We start from the raw sequence: 24,706 nt of genomic DNA on the forward strand, positions 1-24,706 counted from the left end.
GAGAGAGAGAGAGAGAGAGAGGGAGAGGGAGAGAGGGAGAGGGAGAGGGAGAGAGAGAGGGAGGGAGAGGGAGAGGGAGAGGGAGGGAGGGAGGGAGAGGGAGAGAGAGAGAGAGAGACCTGCTTCTGATGAATGCCTATGAGGTCTAAATGTCAATGGAAGTAAACAAGCTTGTCCAAAACAAATTACTTTAAAGTAGGCTGATAAATGACCTGAGATTAAAAAATCTTGAAATATAAATGTATGCATTCAGTCTAAACCATATGCAAAGCCTGAAGTCATTCAACAGCGTATTCCCTCCTCCTCCAGGCAATCAGCTTCCCAGACCCACTCCTTCCTATTTCTTAAACAAACATACATAGCCCTGCCTTCCCAATTTTACTGCCACAACTCCAGGTCCGGCCCTTCTATCTCTTGTCTAAGATGCTACTCTAATAAGCTTACCCTCATCTATCTGGCATATCCTTGTTATACGAGTTCTCCTAAAAGCCCAGATCCAATCTCACAACTTCTTTGCTAAAGCTTCAGTGGCTTGTCACTGCCCACAAAGTAGTACTTCAGAGTATTTGGGGCCCCAGCTTTTCCTGGTTTCTCTAGCTAAAGAAAAATACTAGAATCTGCAGAAAAACTTGCTATTTGCTCATGGGAAAAACAGCTCACAAAATAAACAGCTAGGGGTTAAAAATATTTCTCAAAACGAATCTGATTAAACACGTGTGTTCCTCCAAATGTTAGTGGTTGTCCATGAAAACAAAAGGCTAACCTGGCAAATAAGTTTGGGACTACTGGGTTAAGAGAAGTTAAATAGATTTGTTTAGAATTTCTCAAAGCCTTGAATATGCTAAGTTCATATTAAACTTCAAGAAGATAACATAGTATACATTATTTCTCAAACTTATTTAATCATAGAGCCCTTTAGGGGGAACACATAAATATTTCAAGGAACACATTCCAAGAAACACACCCCTGGGACTTCCCTCGTGGCACAGTGGTTAAGAATCCGCCTGCCAATGCAGGGGACATGGGTTCAATCCCTGGTCCGGGAAGATCCCACATGCCACGGAGCAACTAAGCCCGTGTGACACAACTACTGGGCCTGCGCTCTAGAGCCCGCGAGCCACCCACGTGCCCTAGGGCCTGTTTGCCGCAACTACTGAGCCTGCGTGCTACAACTACTGAAGCCCACGCGCCTACAGCCCATGTTCCGCAACAAGAGAAGCCACCGCAATGAGAAGCCCACGCACCACAATGAAGAGTAGCCTCTGCTCGCCGCAACTAGAGAAAGGTCACATGCAGCAACGAAGACCCAATGCAGCTAAAACATAAATAAATTTTAAAAAAAAAACCAAAAATCATTGGGAACTGTATTCAATACCTTGTAATAACCTATAATGGAAAATAATCTAAAAAATATATATCTCAATCAATTTGCTGTTCATCTGAAACTAACACAGTATTGTAAATCAACTATACTTCAGTAAAAAAGAAAATCCAAAAAAAAACACCACCCCTGGAGGAACATCTGGGAGGAACAGAGAGTGGTATAGGGTCCAGATTAGGGGCCCACATATCTGAGTTGCCTCACAGGCTGGGGAAAAAGAAAGGCGTTCAAGCACCTTGTTTAACTTACTTGTGCTTCTGGAATCACTGGATTTTGCTGTCTTAAATGGGACTTACACATTGCTGGTCCCCAAACTGACACCAGAATATAGAAAAACCTTTACCTTCGAGAGGCTACTGTCAAAGTGGATCAATAGGCCTTTGACTTAGTGATTCTTCTGGTGAACCTTTATCCTGCATAGTTAGAGAGGTACAGAAAAATTTGTACTCACTATGTCAAACAGTAGAGGGTTGGTTAAACAAATTATGGTATGAACTCAAGACCAAATACAATGCAGCTATTAAAAATCATGGTGTAGTGTGAGTTTTCCCAACTAGCGCTACTGGCAGTTTGGGCAGGATAATTCTTTGCTGTCCTGTGCTGTCTTGTGCACTGGAGGCTCTTAACAGCATTCTTGTAGGCTCTTAGCAGTCTCTACCCACTAGGTGCCAGGGGAACCCCTTCCATCAGTTGTTACGATCAAAAACGTTTCAAGACATAAATGTCCCCCTAGGGTGTCAGGGTGTCAGGCGGGGAGAAACAGAATCACTCCAGGTCGAGAGCCACAGGTTGAAAGTGTTCTATACATAGAATACACACAATTCACTAAAAATGTAGTTATAAAAAGTATAGTCAGTATGGCTACATTATTTAAAAATACAAAAAAATAATGTGCGCATTTAAGTGTATAAGTGCGTGCATGTGTGTGTGTATGTGTGTGTCTGTGAGAGAGAGAGGGAGAGAAAGAGAGAGAAGGAGAATGGAAAGATACAAACCATAATGTTGTTCCTTGGGTGGTAAGATTATGGGTGATCTTTTCCCTTATATATTTTTCTATACAAATATGTATTAATTTTATAAACAGGGGAAAATCAGCAAATCATCAAATTCTACTATTTATAGAAAAGAATATGCTACTAACTTTACTAAAATAAGGTTATTATCTTCAAACATGACTGCTTTGAAAGGGAAGGAAAATACTTATTCTATTTATATATTACAAAATGCCATCCAGAAGTCAATCTCACTGTCAAACTGTCCTGCACCTCAAAAAGAATTCTGCAAAAGCAGAGAACTCAGGGCGGGCGCATTCTACTGGGGGAGGGGGGAGTACCAGCGTGTAAGACTGAGTCAACCAGGCCTCATAACACTGCTCAGTCGTGGAGACAGAGATAAGTGAAATTTAATTTGGATTTCCGTTTACATAGTAATTACCTACCCCTGCTGCTGTACATATTTACCTTCTACTGGAGTTAACAGTCAAGTGTAATAAAATATTTGGATAAAATTCAGGCAAGCTAACTTTTTTTTTTTCTGTTGAAATTTTATGCTTAATGACATGAAAACTGAATTGAAACAGAAACATCCTGAAAGAGTACAAATCGTCCACCTATTTCCGGCAATTCTAAGTTTAGCAACATGGGAAAATGAAGAGATCCATTCCCTGGATTGCATGAGAAGATAAGCCAACACAATATCCTGTTCCCTGTTATACCCCCATACAGGCACCTGGGAGACGCTCACAGGAAATTCATGAGTAAATGAATGTTACAAATATGCTAATTCTGGGCGAGGCACCCACATCCGCTATCTCATGGCCCCCACTCCCAAACAACCCTATGATGGAGATATCGATGTCCCTGTTCCAGATGGAAAAACTGAAGCTCCCTCAGATCAAGTGACTTGCCTGAGGTCACAGGTTAATAAGTTTCCATCATACAACAATATTTCGAAGAATTTCCTTTGCTAACTATATTATTTGGATAAACTCTGAGGACAAGCACAGCATGCTTGCTGAAAATGAAAATATTAGATAATACACCAGTCTCAGTATACATTTTTCCTATCCCTCCTTGTTCCCCAAAGGATTGAATGGAAAGCTGTGTCCTAATCCTACAGAGAGTAAGGTATTTCATTTGTTTTAACTATAGAACTTATTTTTTTAATAGTCACAATCCAATAATAATTTAACCAAGGAGATGTGTTCAAGTTTCACATTCTGCCATCAGAAACTTTATTACTAAAACGAGCAGTGACATTGGAGAGTCAACATGTAGGAAAGGGTGGTTTAACAGATAAAAAAAATTAAGCCTTAAATGTTAATTAAATGACAGATGTGACAAATTAAAGCTACCTTATATTAATTTGAACTTTCACTTTCCTTCCGTGTATGGGACTCAACAATTATGCTCTGAATGAACAGTACTACCGAGAGCCATCTGAATGAACAGTACTACCGAGAGTACTACCGAGAGCCAACAATTATGCTCTGAATGAACAGTACTCGACAATTATGCTCTGAATGAACAGTACTACCGAGAACAGTACTACCGAGAGGAGAAACCTATAAGGCTAGGTTTCTCCTCTATCTGCATAAAACCTGAGAATATGGAAGGTTCCTGACAAATGTTTCAAAGCCACGTACACACACAAGGCCTCTGTGTTTCCCACTGAGGGTCTGACCCCAAGGCCTTTGTGTTTTCCAGTGAGGGTCTGACCCCAAGTCTCCAGGGGGGCACAGATCATTCGAGGCTGGAAGTCAGTGCCAGTAGAGGGCCCCCAGCAAGGAGAGTGTACCCCCAGAAAGTGGAAGGAAAGGGAGGGAGCAGAGAGCGCACAGTAGCGGGAGCAGGCAGGTGAGAGCAGGGAGAGCGCGAGCGAGCAGAAGAGAGAGGATAAAGGCAGGCCAGAGGCAAAACACTCACTCCTCCCAGCACACTGGAGCGTCTCACTCACTTAGAGCCAGTCATCCAGAAGTGAAAAAGAAGGGGCCTTTCCTCATCCTCAGTCCTGCAGCCTATGCAATTCCAGCAACCCAAATTATGTGGACCAAGCAAGACAAAACAAAACACACAGGGGATGTTGTTAAAGGGCACTTCATGTTCAGAAGCTGTAACACATGCCTTTCTACCAATTCTTTGTTTTTTTTTTAAATTTTTTTTAACTTTTTATTTTATATTGGAGTGTAGTTGATTAACAACGTTGTATTAGTTTCAGGTGTAAAACAAAGTGATTCAGTTATACGTATACACGTTACTTCTTACGTCGAGTTTAACATCAATGGATAGACTAAGAGTACAATGTCTGCTGAAATAATAGTAAATGAATTCTTCTTGTACAAGCAAACTATCTTGAAGAATACCATGTCCCAAAACTTCCAGAAATACTTTTTTTAAAAAACCTAGCTAAAAAAGTGTAGCTACGTCTGCTTAAAGTCTTTTAAATGCTTGTTTAGGAAAGAGGAGCTCAAACAGTCAATACAGGAACACATGTATACAGAGGTCCTTCATAACAGCAACCCAAATATCTGAGGCAGGGCTTCACAATTTCTAAGCATTTGCACTATCTTCTCTAGTCCTCACAACAGGCTTATGAAGTAAATAGGAAAGATGTCATTATTCTATTTTGAAAATAAAGGGACAGGCCCACAGAGCTACCTAATTTTTGAATACAGTTTCAAGCTAGTTAAGGGTAGACTGAAAACCAGAATATAGGTCTTTAGGCTTTTTGATAAATGCTGCTTCCGATATTCCACTTTGAAAATTAGTGAAAAAGACACTTGAAAAACCCAGGAATTTCTATTTCTTTAAATTATGCTCTAAATTGCTGTGCAACTACTTAAGTATAGTACATATTCTTAGGTTTATGTTTTAAGTATGTGAGAAAACACTTCGGTGATTAAATTCAGGTCGTCCTTCATTTGTGCAAATTATTTACTAAAAGAGAAAGAGGGGGAGGATGGGAGACAACAGAGAGGAAAAGACTAGAAGGAACCACGGCATCACCTTAGTGAGGATATTCAGAAAATATTCAGAAGAACCTGGAGCCCCAGGGACAGCTGGATTTCTGAGGTCTTTAACTATTAAAATGTCAAGAACTTTATCTCCACCATACTGTCATAAACATAAATACTTACGTCAGATATTTTGTATGACTTACGAAGTTCTGCAATTCTTAGAAATAGTTTTCAATGATTACAAAAATGCTTCAGAAATATGACAGCTTGTCCAATTCATTCTTCTTCTGAAAATTTTGTTTTGAATTTCCAACTGCTTTCATACCTCTTTAGGGGAGATGGGGCGTATGCGTGGTTAAATTATCTCACTTCCTTGGACTGTGCTAGGGCTCTTTTTTCAATGAAACAAATTGCCACCTTGCTGTCCTTGCTGCCTCATTTTACCACTGAATTCAGCCTGACTCAGACTTTTTTCTATTACCTATACCAGCATTTCCCAAAGTGTGTACTGAGGACCACTAATGATATTTAATACGTGTTAATGTGAACGAAAAAAATGAAGAGAATCTTGCTAAACAATGCAGAAGGAATCCCCTTCTTGGAAAGTCACAATGGACATTGGCATAGTAAACGCTCTAAGAAATCCTGTAGTAAAAAAACATGTTTATTTTTGCTTAACCTACCTCACCAGATTTATCTGATCTGTCCCCATTATAACAAGAAAATCTTGAATTACCAAATTGGCTACACTGGATCATTTTCAATGAAACCTAACTCAGTATACACAACATAACATAAACATAAAGCCCAGTATATATTTTAGTGATACATCTCTGATGTCACATTGACTTTATCAAACTACTTCTTTGGGAGAGGTGTACTAACATTACTTACATTTAGTTTTTTTTTTTTTTTTTTTTTTAAGAGAATTAGTGATTATTTTTGTTTGAAGGAGTTTCCTGGTCAGTTAAAAACTCCAACCAAAGGAGGCAGGGTATCAACTGACTAAACCTGTAAGAATATTTACAAACAGAGCTAATGCCACTTTTATACCTTTTATCCTTAAATGCTAATTTCTCCAATTGGCTTCTCCAAATTATGTCATCCTCTGTTTTATTGAAGAACATCAGCTTCACTTTCCTTAAAAGAAAAAACAACAACAATTCAAAAGGTACCATTTCGATTATAGAATTAAAAAATATGCATGAATGGAAAGTCTAAAAGTGAACTAGCATGAATGTTTTTTTAGTGCCAATTAGGTAACCAAAAATATCGAAAATAAAGGAATCAAGTAAATAAAACAGCTTGGAGTGGAGGAAGAAGAGTGAGAAATGACGACTGAGGGATAACATGTCTGTTGAGGTCCACTAAGTATTTAATCGATTTAGAATACCTTCTACTAATCTAGCAGTCTTACAAGGGGTAGTACTTAAAGACAAAATGACATACCTGAGACTGGGTATATTAGTCAAAGCATAACTCAGTACTTTAACCATTGGTGTGAAGCCTGTTCCCGCTGCCAATAAAAAGAGATCTTCCAAGTCTTGGAACTGGGATATTTTAAAATTGCCCTCGGGATTGCTTACAGAAACATAATCTCCTAAACAATGAAATATACATAAAATCAGGAAAAAAAAAATAAGACCGTTAACCTAGCTGAATTAAGAACACGAGGAGAAACAGGTTGCATAATTATCAGACTACATCTCAGTTTTTAAGGAATGTAAGTGGTTTTGAGAATACTCATTAGGCTCCAAAGTATGTCATTATACTCAAATTATCATTATAATCAAATTAATAATGAGATTTCATTATACTCGTTTCCCAATATTATTTTCCCAAATCAACTGGAGTCTCTAACATACAAACTATTGCCAAATATTTAACTACAAATTATCAATAAAGGCTTGATTGCTAAACTAAAACTAGGCACTTCAAAAGCAGAGTCCGAGTATACCTGTCTTGCACAGTATAGGGCGGAAAATACACATTCACTACTTACATACTGATTCTTAACCACATTAATAAGCGTAGTAGGAGAGAAAATTGAAATGGAAATGTATTCTAATATCTTATGTTGTTAGTAAAAGTGTTAACTTTGCCTCCATCAAATCTCTGAAAATACCTATCAATTAAAACAAGAGCTGTTCTGCATTTAATTCCCATAAAGACAAAGCACGATCAGAAACTGTACTTGGGGCATGCTACTTCCAAATTTTCAATCAAAACAGTTGAATAAACCCTTTTCTGCTATGCAGTTGATATAATCGCTATGTACCACTCATATAAGAGAATTGTCTTTAGGACATTCCAGAAATTTTCAATGTAACTTTAAAAATACAAAATAAAGCTGACCATATTTTAAAAACAATTTCAAATGCTCTGGTTTATTTTTAAATGTTTGGATGCTCATAATTTTTCCCTTTTTTGTCCATGGCAGGAGAGTAAGAATGTTGTAGTAATTGATGAGTTAAACATTAGAAAGTAACAGAAGCTCCTTGTTATAGTTTGAAAGGGACCATAAGATCAGACATCCTCAGGAAAAAGTCAGCTGGTTGTTTACTAAAGCAGCCTCACAGAATGATATTAACTTGATAACTTCTGTCCACAGTCCAGTCCTTCCAATGTCATAAAATTGATTAGACTCAGGCAAGGACTCGATGCTAATGAAGTTCACAAGAGATTAAAGCACACATGCCAGAATGGCAATGGATTTTCAGCCTGACTACCTGCATCTAGTGACCTGAGCCTTACATGCCCCATCCAGGGCATCTCATTCCCAGTATTGGAAGACCAAACATTTGGAACATTTGGAAGGGCAAAATAATCGTTTAAAAGTTGCTTGATGAACATGGAATTGAAACAAAGAAGTGGATAATTTTATAGGGTAGCTCACATAGGCCATATTGAGACTTCATGAGTTACCACTGCCATGCCAGTGTACAACCCTCTAAGTGGCACCAGTATCTGTGTCATGACTAGTTCCCCTAGATGAAGTTGAAAAAACACTGATCTTGCTACTTTGGCTTTCCTTTCCCATGCTCTATGCTGACTCTCCACCCTGCTCTCTGCTACACAATCTCTATGGATAGGTTATAATACCATCAGTTAAGTTTCCAGCTGCTATATTACAATCATGTTGTCAGTCCTTCACAAGGTGATATCACCTTCACTAGATATGTAGGTATTCCAAAATTCATTAGGTTCACATTTATGTCCAATATTTTGATTTATGTAACCAAAGATGACTCATCACATCTATTATATGTAGACTGCTGAGCTTAACTTTCAGAGAGCAGCAAATTTTCTCTATTTCCAAATTTTAGTGATCTACTTCACTCGATATTACTGCTAATACTGTCTTAAAAGGGGAAGAGCTCTTGTATTGTTACGCAAAAGGCAGTCAAAAGTTGAAGACACAGAAAAAGGAGTAGAAACAGGAAGGGGGGCGGTCTCTAAATATTAGTAGATTTCCTTATAGTCCCTTTATTAATTCTCTCATAGTACTTTTATTGACAGCCTGTTATGCGCTAACTGCCCTGCTGGGTATGGAAAATACAAAGATAAGACATATCTATCCTTGAACTCAAAATCCTGTAAAGAAGGAATATTATTTATTCTTATCCTAGATCAATGAACAAAGTGTTAAGTTACCAAGGGGTTCAGAAGAGGAGGGAGGCTTCATAAAGTAAGTGATATTTTTAAAAAATATTTTTAAAAAGGTACTTGACAGGTAGAGAGAGGCATTCTAAAAAACTCAAGCACCTAAGAATGAGGATGACAAACCTCTGGACTAACTGATTAAGTCCTCTTCGTGACCTGCAAAGACTTGGATGCTTTTTCCAGCTTCACCTCTCACCGTACAAAATACTTGTGCTACTCAGGTTATGGAGACCCATCCAAGGCGTCAAAGCTGCAGAGCAACATGATTAAATCTATCATCAAGGCAGTATGGAAAAAGAACTGGAAAATGCAGATTAATAGAAAGATACCAGTTAGAGGCAACTGAGAGAGACCAATTACAGATTAAGAGAGAAATGATGAAGGCTTGATCTAAGAAGGTGGCAGAAGGGATAGAAAAGAAAGATTAAAAAGTCACTGAGAGGTAGACTCAATAAAACTTAGTGACTGACTGGATTAGGAGGGAGAAAATGGGAAGACGCCGCGATGACTCGAGTCTCCAGATTGGGTCGAGGATGAACAGTGATGCTGCAGATAACAGATGAGGAATATGGAAGCAAGGATAGGTTGGTGGGACTAAGAGAACACGACTTTGGCTGCAGACATGATGCGTTTAAGATATCTGACAGACTCCCACAGGGAAATAACTAAAAGAAACTGTAACATGTGATCCAATCCAGAACACAATCTAGGTTAAAAAATATATATACTAACCAATCTGAAGATGATCAAGCTCTGGTGTGAAGAGTCCAGCAGGGTAGATTTTGATCAAAAAGTAGATGTATTTATTGTTGGGAAGAACTGGTTCCTTGAACTCTGAGAATAAGGAATCAGATACAGGTGTATATGGCTTCACAATTTCAGTACCTGCAAAAAGTCACAACAAAGAAATTCAAATCTAAAAATCTAAATGAAGATGAAGCATACAAATTTTATGATGCTATCAGTATATATTTAAAACTGTACACTTAATGTGAACTTAATTCTACGTTCTATATGTATGTAGTACATGTATATATACCCTAAACCTATGTGTGCTGAGATAATGTTAACAAATCAGTAATCTACCCATAATATAAATAATCTGTTTTTATTAAGCGTGGCATAAGGTGATGGGGTTTTATGTTAATAAACTTAGACAACCATCTACACCATCAACATGTAAGCTTTGTAATAGGCTACAACAAAAATGGCATTAAAAGTTTACACAGAGATGCGAGAAGGTACTTACATAATAATTTTAATTATACACCAAATTTTTTAAAGATTTTATTTTATTTTATTTTATTTATTTATTTTTGGCCTCACCACGTGGCATGTGGGATCTTAGTTCTCCGATCAGGGATCAAACCCATGCCCCCTGAAGTGGAAGCATGCAGTCTTAACCACTGGACCACCAGGGAAGTCCCCACATACCAAATTTTTAACAATGGATACCAATGGCCAGTGGGATCATTTGCATTCCAGGAAGGGAAGAATTTCACTTTTTACTTTATATATTTCGAATTGTTTTAACAATTTAATATTTTATATATTACTTTGGTAACTGAGAGGAATGTTAATCCAACTACTTCTAAGAATATAATAATAAAAAACAGGGTAAAATTAGTAAGAAGTCATACTTTAGCCAGCCAAATTCCAAAGAAAGAGGAGTCACCACATATTTGAAAGACCAAAATTTTATACATGGTTCCATCACATATACAAAAATTAATCTATATGTAAATCATAATACATTGACAACAACCACACTGGGGAAGATACCAGCTATTGAATGATAACTTGGCATTAGTGATGATGAAGAGAAAAACTGAACAGTGTCATCATAATAAACTATAGTCACCAAATCCTGGCTGGTAGTCTGTGAGGCTGATTGCTGGAAAGGCTAGGAGTGTTATCTTCTGCAGTTTCAAAAGGCTAAGAAGATGTCAGACATCGCTAAGAAAGGTATTTAAAACAAGTAAATGAGGTAATTTCAGGACGAAAATGAGGGAAAAAGAATTTACACAGTAAGGAGTATGTTTACAGAGCTTCTAATACTAGTGGCACATGCAAGGAAATCATTTATAATCATCCACTCGTTTTCAGTTTTATAAATTCAACTTCATAAATGACAGACCCGTAAGTGGTTAAATAAGAGACGTTAGTGTGTGTTTCTGGCAGTTGTCTTCACGGAAGACCATTTGTGTGCTCCCTCACCTCTTTCCTTTAAGGCTTTGTTAGTAATAAATTACAATGCTGGTGGCACTACCTCTGTGACTAGTGATAATTTCTTTGTTCATACAGTGATGCAGCACAGCTATAGTTCCCACATGTAGGATCACTGCATCCACAAACCTAGAATCTGGCTATCACTAAGTCTAGCTGCCCAGAAACATTTTATTAATAACCTAAATGGGCGCTTCCTCGAGAGATTAGTACTGATTCCGAACTGCTTATAAAAGAAGAAAATGTTTCCGCAAAGCCTCTGCTTGCCTTACCTGTAATAGTTAGCTTGAAGTAAACATGTAGCCCAGTTGGCACCTGAAGATGTGTGCTTGGCGGCAGCATCAAGCAGAAAAGCTTCGTATCATGAGTCACATCTTCCTTGGAAATTAACTGGCACTTTCTGTAGTACAAACCTAGAAAGTGATTCATTTTCTCTTAGTGAGGAATAAATTAAATAAGCAGTACCCTCAGACCTACCACGCAAAAACACAGGCTCAGCTTTCGCTCTTTAGTGAGCTTGAGTTTCACTAACAGGCCTGTGACATTTAAAAAATTCGTCAGTATTTTGAAAATCTTACAGTGTTAGTTTTCTCCATTTTATTTCCTGTGATATCCATTTTCTAAAACCTGTAAGTACTTCTGTAATTTGAAAAATAAGCTCTATAAAATGAATGTTATTTCCTCATGTCTGTTGTTATAGCATGTTAAAACCATTATAGCCTAAGACATTAAAGTCTAGTTTATTTCTTCTTAAATTTACTTTTTAAAGTAATTCCATCCTTTAAGCCTATAACAGCTATATAATTAAACTGTAGATGTGAAAGATATTTGATAACAAAGCTCATTCTAAATTCTTTTCTTACAGAATGGAAAAGTCCTGAAACTCAAATATTTAAGGTTTAACAATACCAGCACTATTCAATAACTTAGAAATATTTCTTTGATAAAGGCAGGAAAAATACATTCTTGTGTCTCTGTATATGTGTATTATATATACACAAACAAAATTCATATGTATATGAATTACAGAACATTTCAATGGTCAAAAAATGATTAAAACAAAAAATAAACTTAGGTTTAAGGGTGTAAGTTCTGATTATCTGGAAAATTAATTTAAGTGAAAAACTGAAGATGCCAAGTTTGTGGTACTAAAATACAAATAAACAAAAGGAATCAAGTATTTCTATAAATACGGGAAATACTTGAAATTAATACCCTAAGCTCAGGAAATATTATTTGTATACAGAGCAAAATAATACCACTTGGATTGGAAGATCTTGTTACAGAAGTTCTGAAAGCATGAATATTTTCACTTGTAAATTTTCTTTCGGATGTAAACAGCATGCCAGAGTAGACTTTGTTTCATAATTTCCTCTCTTTTATAAAATAGCATTTACAGAGATGTCAGGAATTAATCCTAATAAAGCATCTTATTATCCTAATTATGCTTTTTTTTTTTTTTTTTTTTGCCGCACACGGGCCTCTCACTGTTGTGGCCTCTCCCGTTGCGGAGCACAGGCTCCAGATGCGCAGGCTCAGCGGTCATGGCTCACGGGCCCAGCCGCTCCGTGGCATGTGGGATCTTCCCGGACCGGGGCACAAAGCCGTGTCCCCTGCATCGGCAGGCGGACTCTCAACCACTGCGCCACCAGGGAAGCCCCTATGCTCTTCTTTTTAACCTAAAAATATTTAAGTAGGTGCAGAAAGATTTACTCCAGACCTCAGGATGTGAAGGTCCTACATCAAATAATGAATGGTTAGTGGAAAACTAAAATTCACATAGAATCCTAAGAAATCATTTTGGCCACAGTTTCATCCAATTCTTTTCTTCCGTTGTCCCTTTTGCTCCCAAAGAACCTGGTCACTAAATCTTTCCATCTGTCACCATGGTAGCTCGGTATGCACATAAACTTTAGAGTGCATCGTTGCCAGGGCAAAGCTTAGACCAGATTACAGCTAAGGGTACCGCCCCAGAGTTATCCCAGAAGGCCTAATCCAGTACTGGACCGACGAAGGATCAGAGGACCTAGGCTCACCCCCAAGAAGAAATGAAGGTTCAAATGATCTCCTTATCCCTTCCTCTAGACCTTCCTGGGACCCGGAGTGGTAATACAATATGAGACCCCCATCTGTATGTCTAAATATGTGAAAGTTATAAATCAGACAAATAACTGCTAAATAAAATATGTTCTACGCTACACCTTGAAATATACTTTCATAATGACCTAGAAGGCTAGGTTCGAATTCAGGATTCTTCAGCTCCTCAGAGTTCCACACAGGAAGATGGCGGAGGGGTGACAGCAGCACCCCCTTGACTGCCTATGGCCTGACGCCCCTCTTCTCAGCCCCACTGTCTGACCCTGAGTGGAGCCTTGTGCAGGTGTAGGTGCACCAGCCCATATGTTAAGGCTCATCTACTTGCTCTCTGCATAAACAGCCTTGGCCACTTCCTGGATAGAAGCGGATTTGGGGCCATTTGGGCAGGGAATTCTGGGGTTCCAGATACCTGGAGGGCAGTGGTGAAGGAAAGCGCCTGAACTCCAGGTGGATAATTCTTCACCTTGCACACTCCTCATCCTGTGGGAGCCATGCGGCTGGAAGAGAGGCCTTGTGTTTTCCTCTAAGCACGGACTCCAGGGCAGGTGCCCCTCCTGACAATTTCACCTCTAGCCTTTACCAGAAAGGATTTGCTAGAGTAAGTATGCACCTCTTTGACTATACTTAAAACACAAGGAAACTCTGGGTTCCAGTGACTGACTGGCTTTCCTTGTTAGAGAATTAACACAGTGTTCCTGCTATTTAACACCACTGAGATAATTTCAACATCTTACCGATAAAATAACAAAACTGCCATAATTTCACAAGGACGTGCTAACAATAGGTTCTAAAAGTCTTACGGAAAACTTAAGAATGTTTTCGTCTTTCAGTTGCACTGGGAAGTATCACAGGCATGGACCTGAAAAATGGGGGAAAAGGAGTATAAAGCAGATGCACTGACGACTTCAGTCTGGATAATGCCTGTATTGAAGTGTCAGGTTTTTGGTTTTATAAGCATAATTATACAAGAAAATGAGAAACTGAAAATAAATATGAGATGGTGAAACAAAAACATAAGACAGAAAACTGTCTGCCCAGAAACCTCACTTCTTTTTTTTTAATCTTTATTTTTTTATTGAAGTATAGTTGATCTTCAATGTTTCAGGTGTACAGCAAAGTGATTCAGTTATATATATATATATATATATATATATATACACACACACACACACTCAAACACACATTCTTTTTCAGGTTCTTTTCCATTATAGGTTATTACACGATATTGAATATATTTCCCTATGCTATGTAGTAGAGGTCCTTGATGTTTACCTATTTTATATACAGTGGTGTGTATCTGTTAATCCCACATTAACTTCTTTTAATAACATACATATAATATTGAGACATTCAGCATAACACTGAAATGCTGAGGATAATATAATTTGGGTATCCTTTTTTCTTCTTGTTGAAAAGAAACTATAGCTTTCCTTCTAAAGACTAGACTTTCACAGGCTAAAATAAAGACAAAGCTCAGTGGGAGAGAGACGTGGAAGAGAGCACTGGACTGGGAGTCCATACTGCCTTCAACCTGTCCTTCAGCTCCTTCCTGCTCCTAGTACACTTTCTGTTTTTCTGGCCATGCTACACGGCATGCGGGACCTCGGTTCCCACACCAGGGATGGAATCTGTGCCCGCTGCAGTGGAAGTGCAGAGTCCTAACCACCGGAATTCCCGCTAGTACACTTTTAAAGCACCTATCCACTCTCATTTTCCCTGCTGGAAGCAGGGGCTTACAGAAGTTAAACGGCTTGCCCAAGATCACAGAGTCGCTTGAGAAGATGTGGATGGGGCAACAAGTTATGAGAGTTTCTCACCCCAACTCATAGGCCTTGTTCAAAGAGTTTGAGAATCATCGTTCTAGAATAGTACATCGTTCTTTAGCATCTTCCTCCTTATTTCGACTACATCGGTTCAAGCATAAATGTTTATAGATTATCCCTCCACCCTTTACAACTCCCTACTAACTATTTAATGTCCAAATTAGGGAACCAGTTTAGCAAGTCACCATCCATCCCAGGTACATCTCTTCTTCAACATCCCCAATTCCTACAGTTCTGATCAACCACAGGTTTTCTTAGCACTCTTTACTACTTTCAATTACCTAAATACAGGTGTCCCCCGCTTTTCGAAATTTCCCTTTACGCCACTTATCTTTTATGAAAAATCTACATTAGTACCTGTTTTTCCTAACTGAAAGAAATCCAAAGAGGATTTTCACTTTTATGAAAAACGGTGAAAAGGGAAAATAGCATTCAGCGTTTGTTTTGCAGTGAGCTGTTACGGAGGCAGCGTGCACCCCGAGCAGAGAGAGTAGCACCCCAAGCTCCTTCCCTGGGAACTACACTCAGCATCTCGGCGTCAAGCCGCCATGACTTTGAACTGTGCCTGTGAGCATCTGCACTTTGTCTCAGTTTACCTTGTGCATCCGTGAGCTAGGTGTGTCCTAGGGTAACTGCTTCTTCCCTTTACACCATTTCCACTTACGAAAGATTCCACAGGAAGGCTCTACTTTTAGATAGTGGGGAAACCTGTATGATTTATTTACCTCCTAATTTGCAATCTACCTTTACTCATGTCTTCCTCTAAGATCTTCCTGAACCAACATAGGGCAACCAGTTAGTGGAACTATACACTTAAAAAATGCTCCAATGGAAAATAAATAACCCCAAACATCAATACTAACATCTACAATATTTAAAAATATATTGATATACATACCTAGATATGTCCACGCAGAAAAACCCACAACCTACAGCCATTCAATTCAATAGACATTCCATTTAGAAACTGGGTTATGTAAGGAGGGAAATCCAATATTACATTAACACCTTGGAAGAGGCTCAGAGCAAGACATGATATTGTCTCTTAACTCAATTTTATCAGATGCCTGAAAGGGTGAAGCCATATGTTGCTGAGACCACTCTGGTTTCTGGAACCTATTAAGGTTGAATAGAAAGTCTGCACACTTGAGGGGCCTTGCCCTGGGAGACATTTTTCATATGATGTGGTGATGGACTGGAGAGCTATTAACGACTGAATGAGATTCTAGTAAAGCACCGGTTTCTTCTTAGCTGTGTATCATTTGATATAAATAGTTCACGGCCAGAGACCAGGGGCTGGGCTGTGAGATAAGAGAAAATCCATATATTGGCCTCTGCCCCCGGTTCCTGGCACAGAGTTCCTAAAACTCTTATAATATCCTAAGTGATAAGAACAGTAGGAGCATCTCTTGTCCTTTACACCGTAGTTCCCCCTTATCCATGGGGGATACATCCCAAGGCCCCCAGTGGACGCCTGAAACTTCTGGGGTTTTCCTATATATATGTACATATTATACAGTTGTAATTTATAAATTAGGCACAGTAAGAGATTAACAACAATAACTGATAATAAAATAGAACAATTATAACAATATGCCATAATAAAAGTTATGTGAATGTGGTCTGTCTCCCTCAAAATATCTTACTGTACAAAGCTAATGCCGTTTTCACCTTAACTAAGTACTCATCATGAACTGTGGCAGTAACTTTTGCAGTTTAAAGTACAACAGCAAAACTAGCACGGATTCCTTTTTCCTTCTTCACAATTTCACAGAGAAGATTTGTTCTCATGGTAGAACATGATGTAGAACAACCTCATAATTTGATTTTTTTTTTTCCTTTCCTTGTTAAGACAAGAACTTTCACCCTTTCACTTAAAGGAAGCACTTTACGGCTTCTCTTTGGCACACTGGAATTGCCAGCATCACCTCCCTTGCGCTTTGGGGCCATAACTAAGTAAAATAAGGGTGACCTGAACACAAGCACTGTGATCCTGCGAGAGCTGATCTGATAACCCGGAAGGCTACCAAGTGACTAACGGGTGGGATGTGCTGGACAAAGGGATGATTCACGTCCCCAGCGGGACGCCTTGAGATTTCATCACATTACTCAGAATCATCACATTACTCAGAACGGTGCACAATTTAAAACTTATGAATTGTTTATTTTTGGTATTTTTCATTTAATATTTCTGGACCACGATTGACTGCGGTAAGTGAAACCTCAGAAAGCAACACCACAAATAAAGGGGGAACCACTGTATTTGTCTTTGACCCTCATCTCTAACACGGGATTCCTAACACCCTTGTAAATTCCTATGTAATAAGAGAACCAGGAACATTTTTGTTCTCATGAGGTGACTCTGGGTGGGCTCCTGGATGAGCGTCGGTCACCAGAAAGACGCAGCTATGATAGAAGTTTGGAATTTCCAGCCCCACGTCCCACCCTCTGGAGAGGGGAGAGGGGCTGGAACTGAAGTTAATAACTGATCATGCCTACGTGAGGAACCTCCATAAAATCCCAATAGCAGGGGATTTAAGGAGCTTCCAGGTGGGCAAACACATCAACACTGGGAGGGTGACAGACCTCAACTCCCCACGGACAGACGTTCCTGTGCTCAGGACCCTCCCAGACCTTCTCTCACCTTCTGCATCTCTTCCATCTGGATATTCATCTGTATCCTTTATCATATGTGATCTACTCTAGCAAATTGATCAAGCCCAGGGAAGGGGTCTTTGGAACCTCCCATCTATAGCCAGTTGGTCAGAAGGACAGGTGGTAACCTGGGCTTGCCACTGGCATCTGAAGTGTGTGTGTGTGTGTTGGGGGACGGGGGGAGGGATCATGTGGGACTGAGCCCTTAACCTGTGGGATCCGATGGTGTCTCCAGGTAGACAGTGTCAGAACTGAGTTAACTTGTAAGACACCAGCTGGTACTGCAAAGAACTGCTTGCTGTGGAGGAAAATCTCCATGTATTTGGGACCAGAGGTGTCAGAAGTGAAGCGTTCTGTGTGAACAGTAAAGGAGACACATAGGAGAGAAAGACAGTAGGGAGGGAGGGAGTTTTCTTCCTACACAGGGAAGAAAAATCTGAGTTTTTCCTTTACAGAATCTGTCACAGTTCATACAGCAGGGGTCAGCCTGATTTAGCCTTGCTGGCTGTCTGTTTCTGCCAAGACAGTGACCTTGATGAGCAATGAACTTGTGTGCAGGGATGATGTTCAGAACCCCTGAGAACAAGCGGAGACTTCCATAGCTCAGCTGGCAGAGCAGAGGTCTGCAGAACACTTGAGAACAAACTATTTTCAAGAACTGTACAAATATCTAACATTTTTGACTATGGATAAAATAACTCAAACCCATGAAGTCACTAGAATACCTTCCTATGCTGAAGAAGCAACAAAGTTTTAGTTATTATATACTTTTAAAAGTATTATATAATTGCATTTATTTTGCTGTGTTTTTTTTTTTTTTTGTGGTACACGGGCCTCTCACTGTTGTGGCCTCTCCCGTGCGGAGCACAGGCTCCGGACACGCAGGCTCAGCGGCCATGGCTCACGGGCCCAGCCGCTCCGCGGCATGTGGGATCTTCCCGGGCCGGGGCACGAACCCATGTCCCCTGCATCGGCAGGCGGACTCTCAACCACTGCGCCACCAGGGAAGCCCTATTTTGCTGTTTTTAAAAATTATTCAGCCTTTTCACTAACTCTGGTAAGACTTCCACTTAACCTCTAGTAGTATAGTTTTATCATCCTCACCCAAACCACTCTTGAATATATGAATAAGAATACGTTCATAACACAGCTTCAAACACTAGGATGATAAACGTGTATGGGCACACATTTTTCCATATACTGGGGTAAAACCTAATGAAGCAGTATTAGTAAATTGACAATAAAGCATAGATTCCTTTCTGTTTCAACTATTACTGTTAAAAATATACCTAAAGTGGGCTTCCCTGGTGGCACAGTGGTTAGGAATCCGCCTGTCATTGCAGGGGACACGGGTTTGAGCCCTGGTCCGGGAAGGTCCCACATGCCACGGAGCAGCTAAGCCCGTGTGCCACAACTACTGAACCTGCACTCTAGAGCCCACGAGCCACAACTACTGAGCCCGTGTGCCACAACTACTGAAGCCTGCATGCCTAGAGCCCCTGCTCCGCAACAAGAGAAGCCACTGCAATGTGAAGCCCGCGCACCTCAACGAAGAGTGGCCCCCACTCGCCGCAACCAGAGAAAGCCCACACACAGCAACAAAGACCCAATGCAGCCAAAAATTAATAAATAAAATAATAAGTTTATTTAAAAAGACATAAAAAATTATTTTAAAAAAACATGTATACCTAAAGTGTATTCAGGTCTTTTACTACCTCACCTAGACTGATGTGAGTTGAATCCTTCTTTCAAAGTGAGGATTTTATAGACTTAAATATTAGCATTAAGTTAGGAGAAAGGAAGCTCTTTCTCCAAGACTAGATTCAATGGGGCCCTTAGACAATGAGGTCCACATCATAGCAAGGTTGTCACTAGACTTGAACATTTCTGTGCTTATCACTTTTCCTCAGTTCCATAACTAATAATTCAGCCAACATTATACACTGAAGTGCCTGAACTGCCTGAATTCTAAGTTTTTAAACTTCTTCTATTCTACCTTTTAATATAGTAAATAATTTCTTACTCATTTACAGCCTGCCCCATCTATTCTGTTTCTTCATATGCAGGCCATTCCGCTAGAAATAAGAAGACAGCAAAATGCCAAAGCATCTTATAGTTACTGTGCAAGCAACAACTTTACACCTGCTGGGCTGAGCAGACAATTTAAGAGAACAAAGCACAATGAAGTTTCTATTTGCTATCCACAATATTTTCTCCTTTTCCAGTAATTCTGAATGCTTGTTTTAGGCAGCAAAGAAACACTGATCCGCAGGCAAGGAAGGGGACGGGAGGGGTGAGGGCGGTTCTTTCTACCCCTGCAACAAGAGCTGTGGTTCACTGTGGCAGCGAACACCTTGCCTGCAGAATCACAGGCTCCACAGAAAGCCTCCATTAAGTGACTGCTCACAGAGTGCTGACAAGCACATTTACACCTACAGACAGTACTTCAGTGTGTGTGCACGCGCGCGCGTGTGGTGTGAGCAGTTAGGAAGCCCTGAGGAAAGTACAGTTCAAATAATGAGAAACTGCCATTTTTTTAGGTTAAAAGATAAATATCAGTGATTTCATACAGTTCAACTTGAATTGTAAAGACAGTTATAGATTCTATATATATTTAACCTAGAGGTTTATAAACAGCTGCTGACATATCACAATTATGACACAATTTTTCTAAATCTTGTTTATAATTTTGTATCCCAATATTCATTCACTGAGTTGTTTGTTGGCAAATCTGTATAACTGCCTTTGTCTGGTGATCTAAGATCCCATATTAAAGGCAATCACAATTAAAATAAACTTTAGGTTGGATACAGAAATAGCAATCCAATTATCTATTGTTTTTGACTCTTAATAGACACAAGTTTGTTAGTCATCACACACACAGACACACACACACACAACTACTCACTCATAATCTTCATCTATTCATCTTTGGGAAGAAGAAAATAATTGGAAGCGCCCAAGTTACAAATGGTAGTTTGGTTCTAGTCATATAATTTAATTTACTAACTATTACAGCTGGATTAAATGTAAAAACGAAGTAGTTTCTCTTCTCTGATTATGTTCTTTGTTATATCTGAATCTTTTGTGTAAGTAAATTCTAGATGTGACATGAGAAGGTAGTGCACTAAGTCTTCAACTTACATGCTTATTTTTTAAACTACGAAATTTCAGTAAGAGGAAGCCAGCATGAAAACCTCCTTGAAAACCAAGGAGCCATGTGATAGACTGAACATTTGAAGCTACTGACAGCAAGTTAACCATAATACTCTGATCATGTAAGTATTCAGCTTTGCTAGTGTGGAAAATAACCTATAGTTTTTGTCATGATTTAAGGAAGAGAAAGGACGAAGAAGAAATTATCTATGCTAATTCTGTCAAACAAATTAAAAAAAAAAATCCCCTGAACTCTGAGTCATTTTCCAAAGTGGAAAATCTAATTCACTGAAAAATACATGCATGGCTCTAATTTCAGACAAGAAAGCTAAAGCGAACTATGATGGTTCATGATTCAAGCCAAAATTTATGGCAGGGATGAAAGAGTTCATGGAAAGCCTCAGGAAATTATAGAAGAGAATACTTGAGCAATGTTCATTCTATTTCCAAATGGAGGTCAGCCTGGGTTCTCAGTCTCATTTATTTCTAGGACTTAGCTTTTACTTGGTTTGCTATGATTTTCCAATCACTAGAGAGTCAGATAATTTCAGCGCAACAGATTTCACTTTAACAATATCTCTTTTCATTTTCACTGTCTTTTACCTATTCTCTTCTGACCTGCTACATCACTCAGTTATTCCTCTATGTTCTCTCTCCCTACCTTATGCCACACAATTGAGACCTCCTGCTCTGGGAAAATGGCTCTATTTGAATTTTCCCACATATGGCTTACATTTCCTTTCTCTACCACCTGCAAAAGGTCTGGCACAGTAAGTACCCAGTAATGATACCTGGAAAGCCCTTCATAGTTTTTTTGGGATTTTTAAAGCCACTTTCAAAACATTGCTTGATATTCACCTCCTTCATTCATGGAGAGTCATTTAAGGTCAAATTCATCTGCATCTGTTAGTTCACTTAAGGTAAACTTACAATACATTCAAGTCTGCACTATGTAACTTGCTCTTACTGGCCTATTTCTTGATACAAGTATTCTTCAGTCTCATGTTTGTGTATGTTCTTTCTTCCACCTGGGAAAATAATTTCTGATGCCTTTTATTTGTTTCGTACCACAATACCTAAAATAGCCTTCTGCACACAGTATGTACTCAAAATACAGCTACGTGATACTTTTCTGAAAATTAAAATACTATCCACAAATATATTTTTATAATTTTAAATATTTAAAGATGCTAAACTGAATATATACAGTTAGTTTCTTCTAACCCCTCCCTAAAATAACAGCAAAGATGGTTTTTTTTCTCTGTGTGTGTGTTTTGTTTTTTAAGGCCTAGCCTGCAAGGACAATAAGAACAGAAATAAAAAAGCAACAGAAGTTTGGGAGCTGACAAAGCAAAGAGACGACTGGTAACTGACTCAGTAGACTCCGTAAAGCTAAATCCTAAGCTAGACAAACAAAAAGCCAAGAATCAACCCATCTGTAACATGAGCCTTTGAGGCTCAGAAATTGGCAGGACCAAGTATCTAGAATCAGAGTGAAGGCAGAGCTAAAACCTCTTTCTGGAAGGAAGTTCATTGAAGAAGCCTAGATGCTGCCTCCCCTGCTTTCTGAAGTCCTCCCCTACTTCACACGGCCACATGACTGATTCTCTCCTATTCTAGCAAAATATCAGGATTTTGCTCTCTCCGTAGAGGGCAAAACAAAGGGTCTCTAGATTGGGTATATGTTATAGGCTGAACTGTGTCCCCCTCAATTTTCAACGTTAAAGTCATAACCCCCAGTACCCCAGAAAGTGACTATACCTGACGACAGCGTATTTCAAAAAGTAAGTTAAAATGAGGTCATTAGGGTGGTCCCTAATCCAATGTGACTGACGTCCTTACAAGAAGAGGCAATAGGGACACAGACGGAAGACCACGTGAACACAGCCATCTGTAAGCCAAGGAGGGGCCTCAGGAGAAGTCAACCCTGGCAGCACCTTAGTCTCAGACTTTTGGCCTTCAGACTGTGAGAAAATAACTTTCTGTTGTTAGGCCACCAAGTCTGTGGTACTTTTTCACAGCAGCCTTAGAAGACTAATATAGTATACTAGGCAAAAAAAAAAAAAAGGAAATTAAGTTTACAGATATCCCAGCCTTCTTTTCCCATATAACTTCTGAAATGCTGGATGCGAGGTAGAAGACTGTTTACCCTAGAAACTCTGACAAAATACTGGCATCAGACTTTTCCTGAAGAAACCATCTAGCCACATAGTAAATATTACTGTCAACAAGCCACACCCACAGGCACAGAGTTTCCAATCAGCTTTTAGAGTTCCACCCTGAAGTATGAGCAGATGGTCAAGGATCAGCAGACATTCAAAGAAAGCATCTAATATGAAAGACGGACCAAAATAAACAAACTGTAGGAGTAGAGGCTACACAGGGAGACAAAAACTCTCAAACACTATAATTCTTAAAAACAGAAGATAGAAAACAGGATGCTAAAACAAAGGAACAAAAATCTAAAGAGTTCTCCAAAGTTAAAAATATGAGAGTAGAAATGAGTAACACAACAGCAGAGCTAGAAGACACAGCTGAAGAAATCTCCCAAAAAGTAGAAGAAAAGGACAAAATTGAAAATGAGAGAGAAAGGATAAGATAATCAGAGAACTGGTTAAGAAGGCTTAAAGCAAGACTATTTCTAGAAAGTAAGCACAGACCATGGAGGGAAGAAATATCAGTATTCCCCAGGCCCGAGGGTCTTAAGTTTCTGTAATGGAAATATTAGCAAAGAGGATGAATATTCGGCACAGAAGTTGAAAGCAGACCCCCCATTAAGGTATATCAAACCGTGAAATTTCAAAACACTTGGAAGAGGCAAATCCTACCAGTTTTCAAAGAGAAAATATGGAGTGCATTCACTTTGTGAAAATTCATCAAGTAGAACACTTGTAATATGCACCTTTGCCTATAAATGTTATAGTTACATAAAAAGCTTTAAAAAATAAAGAAAGGAAGGAAATGAATGGTGTCAACCTTTAGGAATAAACTCAGAAACTGGTTTAGGTAAGCAGAGAGACAGTAAATGTGCCTTCTCTAACAGAAAAAGACTAGATGTGCCTACAAGGCATAAACTTAACTTGTTTCTGTACCTTTTATAAAAAAAAAAAAAACCTCAAGGAGTGAATGATTGGACAAGAGTTTGAGTGGGTTTCTACATTTAGGTATCATTACCTAATGACCTTTGTTATGTCTAAACATTAGATAGCAGAGTCATAAATTTAATTTCTGCTTTAAAAAAAAAAAGAAGGATAACAGACACAATGTCCCTTTCAACTCCACAGAGAGAGATACAAGGACCCTTTGGCTCACTGCAAGTGGCCTTCCAAACTCGGATACAACTGAGCCACTGACCCAACATTTTCATTAACCCAGGACTCAAAATAATAGCACAGCCTACCTGTATCTTTCTTTGGAATAAGTGAATTATGATTCTCCAGGGGATGACCAAGGCATTTCCAAGAAGTATTCTCTTTTTTCTTCAGGACAATCTCTATTTTTCCCACATTCTCAACAACTCGCACTGAAAAGAAGATAAATTGCATTTGTATTCATTGATACTAAATATAAGGTTTTACTTTTAAACCAATCTTTCTCAAACAACCCAAATGTCCCAATCAGATTTGAATGACACTGAGCATTTGTGAGATAAATAAAATTTTGTGTACATGTTCATCAAAATTGTTTATGCCTTATATGGTGTTAAATCCAGTTTATGTTAGATTCAGATTAACTTCTTTCAAATTAATT

General features: G+C 39.0%; 1 protein-coding gene across 5 annotated transcripts in view; it reads right to left on the bottom strand.

Moving 5' to 3' along the window:
• CYB5R4 (cytochrome b5 reductase 4) overlaps positions 1-24,706 on the bottom strand; it is an 84,163-nt gene that overhangs the window by 5,893 nt on the left and 53,564 nt on the right. For 4 of the 5 annotated variants that reach the window (XM_027091346.1, XM_027091338.1, XM_027091357.1 and 1 more), the window contains 5 exons: positions 24,357-24,479; positions 11,498-11,638; positions 9,732-9,884; positions 6,786-6,936; positions 6,390-6,476 (listed from right to left, as the gene is read on the bottom strand). In XM_027091346.1, the coding sequence (XP_026947147.1) occupies positions 6,390-6,476; positions 6,786-6,936; positions 9,732-9,884; positions 11,498-11,638; positions 24,357-24,479 (655 nt within the window). The remainder of the gene's footprint in view (positions 1-6,389; positions 6,477-6,785; positions 6,937-9,731; positions 9,885-11,497; positions 11,639-24,356; positions 24,480-24,706) is intronic. The other variant, XM_027091367.1, reaches the window with a different exon arrangement.

The sequence above is a fragment of the Aethalodelphis obliquidens genome, unplaced genomic scaffold (genome assembly GCF_003676395.1).
Source record: "Aethalodelphis obliquidens isolate GAN/ISIS:26980383/991018 unplaced genomic scaffold, ASM367639v1 scaffold3, whole genome shotgun sequence".
Classification (NCBI taxonomy): domain Eukaryota; kingdom Metazoa; phylum Chordata; class Mammalia; order Artiodactyla; family Delphinidae; genus Aethalodelphis; species Aethalodelphis obliquidens.